Genomic DNA, 9,458 nt, shown 5'->3' with positions numbered 1-9,458 from the left:
TTTTGGGTGAGGTTGGCACCCCATTTATTGGAGATGATCCCAGCACCCACCCCTTGAGGTCCTGGAGGAGGCCTTGGTGTGTCCTTTGCCATGGATGCTGAGCCCAAGGAGCAGACCCCCTTCTGTCCAGCTGGGTAGCCCCCATAAGTCCCTGGTGCCGTCTCATCCATGTGTCCAAAGCGAGTCCCGTCCTTCCTACCCCACAAGGGGTATGTGGACCCCATCACACACTGGTTCTGCAGGTCTGTACCCCTGTGAGGCTGCCTCTGGGGGGCATGGGTTCTGTTGGGCTCTTGTTCCCGGCTTGTGTGACCCAGCGATAGCAGTCAGTGATGCGCTTGTTGGGAGCATGGGGACCACAGCGGGTGCAGTACACGATGCCCAGTGCAAGCAGGACCACCAAGAAGACACATGTTGGTACCAGGAGTGCCACCAGCAGCCACCGGTCATCTCTCTGGCTTTGGCCTGCAAGACCGGCCTCTGCCAAGGCTGTTGGTGCTGCTGTAGGGGGCACTGAGGGCAGCCATGGCACCAATTTGGGACTGGGAACTCCTTCCCTTGGGACTAGAGGGGCTCTGGAATAAGGGCGTGAAGGGCTGATAGTGGAGGTCTGGTTAACGGGGCTCCGAGAGGGGAGGAGAGAAGGGAGGCCTGGAGGGTGGGTGGCGGCAGGCACAGGGGCTTCGTGGGCAGAGGACCCTGAGTGGCTGGGTAGAGAGGGCTGGGCAGCTGGGACAGAAAGCTGGGGAGCCTGGGTTCCGATGCCTGGAACATCTGGGGCCAGCGGGTGGTGATGGGCTTTGGAAGTGGTATCCCCAGGGTCAAGGTTAGGTGGAATTGGAGGCAAATAAGTGACAGAGTGGGTGTCTGGAGACATAGGGGACTGGTGAGGAGGGAATATTTGGGGATACTTGGTTGAGATAGTGGGGGGCTGGTAAGCAGGAGGCCGTGCTGGGTGAGTGGCTGAGATAATCCCAGGCTTGTAGCCAAAAGGCAGGTCTGGATAATTGGCCTTGATTTTGGGGCTCTGGTGATCAGGGAGCACAGCTGGAGGCGTGGCAGGGGCCACGGCAGGCGGCTGGACAGGCCTCAGGGGGGGATGTGTGGCCGAAATAACAGAGGTCTTGTGGGCAGAAGGTAGTGTGGGTTTCACGGCAGAGATCACCATGGGCCGGGTGGCAGAGACCACTGAGGAGTGGTAGGGGCCCCTGGGGGCACTGAGTGGGGGTGGCCAGGTAGGCTCCAGGTGTAATCTCTGAGGCTCTCCATCCTGTGGGAAATTAGGCCTGTAGGCCAGGCCAAAGTCAGGTGCTTGTGTGGGTGCCATCCACAGGACCCTCTGCTCCTCTGTCCAGGTGCCATCAAAGACCTCCCAGGCCTCCTCTTCGTCCTCGCCTTCCTCCTCATCATCCAGCAGCTCATCTCTAAGGTCCTGGGAAGCCTGGGCACCCATGGCTCCCGCAGGGCTACAACTGATGCCATCTGCCTCAAGCTCATGACCTTCATTGCAATAGCATTCAAAGCCACCAACATAGTTGACACACATCTGCTGGCATACCCCAGCAATCTGGCACTCATCCGTGTCCACGCAGCGGTGTGGCTCGTCCTCAGCTGGCCGGAAGCCCAGGCGACAGTGGCAGCTGTAGCCTTGTGGCCCACCAGGCTCACACTGATGCTCACAGGGGGCCTGGGCACAGGGGTCTTCACAGCTGTGCCCATCTGCGGCCAGACGGAAGCCTTCGCTGCAGCGGCAGGACACACCGCCATCCATCTCTTCCACACACTCGTGTTCGCAGCCCCCATTGTCAGGACCGCAGCCAGTCCCGGGGCACAGCGGGCCAGCCTGGGACCAGCCAACGTCACCTGAAGGTTGTTTCACGCACAGCAGAGAGGCTCCCCTGCCAGCCTGGCACTGCACGGCTGCCACGGAGCCAAAGGGTAGCCACTCGAACTCGCTGGAAACCAGGTGGAAGGGCGTGGTGTAGACAGCTGGGCCGGCTTGGCCCACCTCAACCGGCAAGGCAGGGCAGGCACCTTCGAAACCAAACTGGCAGAGGTAGCCATCGACAGCCAGGGTACATGAGCCTTCGAGCCAGCGATGCTCTCCACTGGCCTCAAGGGCGGCACAGCGCTGGGCCGGGCAGGGTCCTTCCGTAGCCGGCTGGGCCCAGTTGGTGAAGGCGGTGTCCTGGTCTCCCGTGGTCCATAGGAAGCCCCGCAGTGGGCGCTGAGGCTGGCACTGTCGAGCCTGCCGCTGCAGCCCAATCCACAGCAGCCCGCTGGCCGGTCCGACGCCCACCAGGCTGTCCACACGCCTGGCCTCCTCCGGGGTCCGCGGCGTGGCCAGGTTACCCCCCAACTCCCGGCACGCCCGCCAAGCTTCCAGGAAGGTGCGGCGCCTGGGGAAGAGCGCATAGCAACTGCCCGGGCCGCAGACGGCTCGGGGCTCGGCGGTCCAGGGGGCCTGGCCCAGTGCGGGCACAGCGGCCGCCCAGGCCAGCAGCAGGCGCAGCAGCATCGCGACGCCCCCCGACTGGCCCGGCTCGGGCCCGCCGCGGCTCTTGACAGAGGGAGGGATCAAGGCCTCCGGCGGGAGGGCCGGGGGCGGGCCCTGCGGACTCACGCCTTGTAAGGAGTGGGCTGGGGCGGCTGCCAGCTCCCCTGCTAGCTCCCCGGGGGCTGTTGGAGCAGGAAGCAGTGGGGTGGGGGGGTTCTGGGGTGAGAGGCGAAGGGCAGAGGAGGGGAGGAGGTGCAGCTAACTCATGGGCTACCTCAGGCCTTACAGAGCTGAGAGTCAGGAAGAGGGGAACTGCCCGCCTGAGAGGCATCATCCCTGGTCAGCCCTCGGAAACTTCAGCAGAGGCTGCAGCTAAGGCGGCTGGGGTGAAGTTGTCTTCCTGAGAGACTCAAGGAGGCCCGGATCTGGACTCACCAGTATCAGTATGTGGCTGCACTCTCAGCTCAAGGACATGCTCAGGCCGGCCCTTTCCCACCACATGTATGTGTGCAGACTGCTCTTCCCACTCCTGCCAAGAGCATCCTCTCTGACACCCCTATCTGTCCATCTCAGGCGGCTAACACACGCTAGCCTCACACACGCAGTCCTCCTGACCTGCTATGCCCTTAGGTGGACAGGCAAGGATGATGGGCGTGCTAAGCAATCTAACCTACGAAGCTCCTCCCATTCCTGCCAGGCCCTACGTGAGAATCCGCTTGATAACCCCCATGTGGACAGCCTCCACCAGACGTGTGTTTGATGAGCCCCCTTGCTCAGCCTATTTCACTCGCGAGTTTCCTGGCTCCAGCAAGACCAGCATTAGGAGTTAGGGAGTGAGGAGGAGGCCAAGGGCTGCCCTCCCCTTACCCTGGCTCAGTCAGGGGCCCTGGGAACCTGCACTTCGAGGGGGAGGAGGCAGCCCCCAAACAGGAAATGCCTCGCTGGGCTCCTGCTGCAGGAGGGCAGGGTGCAGGATTCTGGGCGGAGTGGAGGTTGGGCTATACACAGGGTGAGCAGGGCTGCTTCTGAGGGGACCCGTGTAAGGCCATGTATGGGCATGGGGTACACAATGGGATAGGCGTGTGTGTGTGTGTGTGTGTGTGTGTGTGTGTGTGTGTGTGTGTGTGTGACACAGGCATCACCACTCCCAGGGCCTGCTGCCTAGCCTGGCCAGGGTCCTCCTCCCGACATTCCTGGAAGCCTCTGGAGGTTTGTGCACTGGGCCAGGCACCCAGGATGGCCCCTGGGAATCTGTCTGAAGGATTAACCCCTGTATTTTCTATTTACTTTTTATTTACTATTGTTATTTTTTCATTATTACTAATTTTTTTGTTTTGTTTTTTTTTGATTTTTGAGACAGGGTTTCTCTGTGTAGCCCTGGCTGTCCTGGAACTTGCTGTGTAGACCAGGCTGGCCTCAAACTCAGAGATCCTACCTCTGCTTTCCAAGTGCTAGGATTAAAGACATGCACCACCACTGCCTAGCTATTTATTATTTTTTTAGGAGATGGATTTTGCTATGTTGCCAAGGCTGGCCCCAAACTCCTGGGTCCCGAATAGCTGGTGCTGCAGCCACCCAACACCAGCTAATCCTTTTATACTCGTGTTTTTTATTTTGATATTTTGAATTTTATTTTCTGCTTATGAATGTTTTGCTGCATGTATGCATGTGTACCATGTAGAAGCCTGGTGCCCTCAGAAGTCAGAAGAGGGCATCAAATTCCCTGGAACTGGAGTTACAGGAAGTTGTGAGCCACCATGTGGGTGCTGGGAACCAAACTCGGGTCCTCTGCAAGAGCAGCCAATGCTCTTAGCTGCTCAGCCTTCTTTCTCACCCCTTGTTTGTGGTTTTTGAGGCAAGAGCTCATGTCGCCTAGACTGAGCCGGAACTCACTATGCAGTCAAGGATGACCTTGAACTCCTGCTCTGCCTAGCTCCTTGTGCCTGGTTTTAACACATCATGCTTTATATTTTTAGCAGATTTTTGAGCCAGCTTAGTGTGGCTTAGTGGCAGAGTGATGCCTGGTTGGATTCCTGGCACTAAAGACCTCTTGAGCCATGGGTGAGAGAGAAGATTGGTTCTTTGGGCCCCTGCCCTGGTCCCGATGCCATCAGTGTGAGTTTGAGGCTTTCTGAGCCCCCATTGCTCCACCCCACCCAACCCCCACTTTGTTGCTGTTTTGTTTGTTTGGGTTCTTGTTTTAAAGACTGGCTCTCACTATGTAGCTCTGGCTGGCCTGGAACCCATGGAGATCCACTTGCCTCTGCTGAGATTGCATGACACACACAGGCTCTTTTCTCCTCTCTCTGTTTATTTCACTTTCTCTTCCCTCCCTTCCTTTCTCTTATCTTCCTTTCTTTTCCTTTCCTCTCTTCCCTTCTGTTGCTCAGGTCTCATCGTGCAGCAGGATCAGGATTACGGGGGTGGGTCACCACGCCCGGCTGCCATTTTTCCCATCTACAGTACGGGAATCACTGTGTCCAGGTCTTTCGGCTCAGCAGGACTGCTGTGTCACAACACCCCTATTTGCAAATGTGTTTTGTCAACTGCAGAACACAAGACAAATGTTCACTAGTCATCTGAGCAAATCTAGATGCCAGTGGGGGCCAAAGCTGCTTTCACTAACTACCTCATAGTGCCCAAGCTGGCACTGCAGACGCAGCCAGTCTGTGAGAACCACCGTTTATACAGCACTCGCCTGTCTTATGTGTAAGTCTTATGCTCAAAGCATGCAGGGTTACTCCCCTTCTCAGGAGAGCAAAGTTCATCCTTCCATTGGTGCAGGAGCCAAACCTTGAGCTCATCCTTCTCTCCTCTTTCTCCCACACCCCTTGTCCAGGATCTCAGCAAATCCTGTTAGCCTCATTTTCAAAACTGCATCAAGAGTGTGACCGCTTCACAGCACCACCTTTTCCTACCCATCCAGCCAGTTTTCTTCATTTCCTGTCTAGAGCCTTGTAATTCTCTCTTCTCTCTCTCCCTCTCTCTCTCTCTCTCTCTCTCTCTCTCTCTCTCTCTCTCTCTCTCTCTCTCTCTCCTTCCCTTCCTTCTCCCCTCCTTCCCATCCAACAAGAGGCCTGGAGAGCTGGTTAAGAGCAGTTGCTTTTGCAAAGGGCCGGGCCTTGGTTCCCATCACCCACAGGGAGGCTGACAACCACTGGTAACTCCAGTACCGGGGAATCTGATGCCCCTTCTGACCTCTTCCAGGCACACATGGAGTACATACAGTGTATGCAGGAAAAACACTGATATGCATAAAGTAAGATAAAACAATCTTACACGTGCACATGTACACACATCAAAAAAACAAAACAAATAAAAAACCTTGGCTTGTTGCAGCCCCTGCTCACAACCCTCCAGGGCCCAAGTCTCACTCAGAGATAGCCAAAGTCCCTGCCATGTGATCTGTCTCCAAACTGCTCAGTTACTCCCTCGGTCCCTCGGTCCCTCTAGCCACTCTGTTGTCTGTCTGGCCTTAGACCCACCAGGCACTATCATGAGCTTAGGACCTTTGATTCCACATTCTCCCCTCCCTGGGGCATACTTCCTGCAACATCCCAATGCTCTCTCTACCTTTCACTTTCTCAGGACTCAGTTGAGTCAGCAGAGTCCCTGACCCAAATCCGAGAACAACTCTCCTCTCTCTGGCTCCCCCTACCTCCCACCCCTCACTGATTACTCTCTGTTGTGGTATATGCTTCACTGTTAACTCTCTTATGACCTGAATCCCAGCCAGAATCTTGGCCCTCCCCCCTCCACTGTAGCTGGCATTATGGATACTCAGGGCTAGATAGGAGTTAGGAGTGCTTTGTTCTGTGCCCTGGCTTTGACCCCAATGTGAATAGCATTCTTACAGTTGGGACGACAAAAAATGGATCTCCAGACATTGCCAAATATCACGTGACCAGTGGAGAACCTCTGTCCTGGGAGACTGTGAGCTCCATGGCAGCAGACTTATAGTTTACCCTACTGTGCCACAGAGCCAGGAAAGCTCCAGCCCAGAGACTCGATTAGTAAGAATTTGTTACTGGGGTGGTACTACATGCCTGAAATTGATTCAGAGGTGAAGGCAGAAGATTAGAAATCCAAGGTGAAGCCTGGTAGTGGTGGTGGCGCACGCCTTTAGAAGAAAGAAAGAAAGGAAGGAAGGAAGGAAGGAAGGAAGGAAGGAAGGAAGGAAGGAAGAAAGAAAGAAAGAAAGAAAGAAAGAAAGAAAGAAAGAAAGAAAGAAAGAAAGAAAGAAAGAAAGAAAAAGAGAAAAGAAACCTTGTCTCAAAAAAAACCCTAAATGAATAAATAAATGAAGAGGTTGTGGTGTTGGGGTCTTGCTGAATGACTGGATGAACACAGAAAAGTGAAGAACCTGGTTCCTGAAGATGCCATTGGGAAGCTGGGATTTGCCTGGATCCAAAGCCTACTTGCTCTCCACACTTGCTAGCTACTGTTTGAAGTGGGACATTCCTGGTGGTGTGCTTGTCTTTTTGTAGATGGGGAAACTGAGGCTTTGAGAGTCTTAGAGGGAGTTAGTGGCAGGGCTCAGACTGGACCCCGGGGCTCCTGATTCTCTTTCTGCTTGTCTCCCCGCAGCAGCAGCCCCTGTGGTATTTTTCTGAGCAGAGTTTGAGAGGTAGTACACCAGGAAGGTGGCCTGGGCAGAAGCCTGAGCTCTGGGGCTAGAACTCAGACGGGGTTGGAGGATGCAAAGGACTTCCTTGCCTGGCCTGGAGAGGGGAATGGTGAAGAGTAGAGAGAGACTATCAGGCAAGGAGGAGCGGCCTGGCTTGGGAGGCTTTGAAGCTGCCCACGAGAGCTGGAGCTCCACTGTGGATGCCATGGGAACAGTCACGGACAGAGAACTCCGTGGTTGGTGGATGATGGGTGGAGGGGACCCAAGGCCAGGGACCAGTTAGGAGACTGTTGCAATCATCTGGGAAAGGGAAGGAGCTGGCTGGAGAGCTGGACTACAGGGCGGGCCGGGCTGGGGGAGGCAGCCTCTGGAGGTTCCTTGGGGGCGGTTCTGAGCTTGGTCCAAGGGTGTGGTGAGCCCAGTCATGCTTCGGGCAATGGCCAGTGCTGGGCGTCTGAGAAAAGGCTCTAGGATGTCTGGCAAGTGGGTGGGTCAGATCAGAGGTCAGGACCCCAGTTTCAGTGGGGTGAAGGAAGTAGAAGGAAGGAGGTCAAAGGCCAACTTCCAGATGTCCTAGCTAGGCCTACTTCTAAGTGGAGGGAAGCCAAGGCGGGAGAAGGGGCTGGAGGTGGACGAGGGCACACCTCTGGCTTCAACAAACATAAAGGTTTGGTGGATCAAAAATAAGAGTTGGAAACATACTTAGGTATCCAGCCTTCCTCCGGGTTGGGGTAAGTGGGGTGGAGATTGCCTAAGATCTTTCTTTCCTAGTTCGAATGGGGAATACAGTGAACGAATACAGTGAACACAGCACCAAGGATCTGGAGATCAGGAGCTGGAGCGGGGGTGGGCTTGAGTTTTCTTCTGCTGTTCGGGTGGAGTGTGATTCATATTGATTCACCCACTGTGCAGAGGGGATGCTAACTGATGTGACAAATCATTAAAGCTCATGTGGGTGGATTTGTGAATGGAAGCACAGGTGAATGATGGATAGAGATACAGATGCTTGGGAGGGTGGCTGGACGCACAGGCAGATGATGGACAGACATACACATGGGTATGTACATGGGTGGATACACAGATAGATGACAGGTACATGGGTTGACACACACGGTTGTGTGAGTGAATGCACAGAAGCAAGGATGATTAGGAGGGATGAAGAGTTGGGTGAATGGATGGATGGATAGACCAGTGTATGTGTGTGTATGTATGTATGTATGTATGTATGTATGTATGTATGTATGTATTGTAAGTGGACAGGTGGATAGGCAGGTAGATGTATATGTGGGTTTTTTTTGGGGGGGGTTTCCTTTTTTTTTTTTTTTTTTTTTTTTTTTTGGTTTTTCGAGACAGGGTTTCTCTGTGTAGCTTTGGAGCCTGTCCTGGAACTCGCTCTGTAGCCCAGGCTGGCCTCAAATTCACAGAGATCCTCCTGCCTCTGCCTCCAGCCCAGGCTAGCCTCAAACTTATTATGTAGCCAAGGAGGACCTTGAATTTTGTATCTCTCTGCCTTCACCACCAAGTGCTGGAATTACAGGCATTCACCACTTGGTTTATAAATGTTTAGATGCATGGGTAGATACAGGATGTAAGCAAAGGATATATACAGGGTACAATAAAGGCCGCCTGGCCAGGCGGTGGTGACACACGCCTTTAATTCCAGTATTTGGGAGGCAGAGGTAGGCAGTTCCCAGTGAGTTTGAGGCCAGCCTGGTCTACAAAACGAGGTACAGGGCAGCCAGGATTGTTACACAGACAAACTCTGTCTCAAAACACGCCACCTACCCCGGAAAAAAAAGTCTGCCTGAATTATCACTGGCAGCCACCCTCATGAATGGCATGCTGGGAATGGATCTCTACATCTCTGCAGGAAGACAGTCCAAGACAGGGACAGCTTGGGTTACCACTGCAAGGAACAGATGGGATGGGTCCCCACACACAGCTGTGTTCTCTACTGGAGCCTGAGGCCAGGGTATCTTCCTGACTGGACTGTGGTGGGTGGCAGGGTGTACCATCTCAGATTTTGTTCACAGTGGTAGCCAGAAGGCCAGGTCTTCTTGCTGGAATAGCGGTCCATAAAGGAGACACTCCGCATAAGAGGAGCCTGGAAACAGAAGCTCATATTCTCAGGAAAACTTGTCCAGGAAAAGCAAAAGGGTTTGGGATGCAATGTGTAGGCCCGGAGGGGAAGGGGGAAGGTGGCCTAAAGAATGGCTGGCCCAGAGAGGGGCCCCATGCAACAGCTGGGTGGGGGGATTGGGTGAGATTGGGGGGCGGCCCCCCACCCCGGCAGGCATCCTGAAGAGCCTTGGCATGCTGACCAGCTGAGCCAGC

The 9,458-nt window shown here is 54.7% G+C and overlaps 1 protein-coding gene across 1 annotated transcript; it reads right to left on the bottom strand.

Annotated features, from left to right (window-relative positions):
* On the bottom strand, positions 1–2,546 carry Cd248 (CD248 molecule). The gene has a single exon (XM_006980587.3). The coding sequence runs from the start codon at positions 2,516–2,518 to the stop codon at positions 224–226; it is 2,295 nt and encodes a 764-aa protein (XP_006980649.2). The 5' UTR covers positions 2,519–2,546; the 3' UTR covers positions 1–223.
* Positions 2,547–9,458: the final 6,912 nt, after the last annotated feature.

Source organism: Peromyscus maniculatus, chromosome 1, assembly GCF_049852395.1.
Source record: "Peromyscus maniculatus bairdii isolate BWxNUB_F1_BW_parent chromosome 1, HU_Pman_BW_mat_3.1, whole genome shotgun sequence".
In the NCBI taxonomy this organism is placed as follows: Eukaryota; Metazoa; Chordata; class Mammalia; order Rodentia; family Cricetidae; genus Peromyscus; species Peromyscus maniculatus.
Note: the sequence above shows the minus strand (reverse complement) of the source record. Positions and strands in the feature narration are given on the sequence as shown.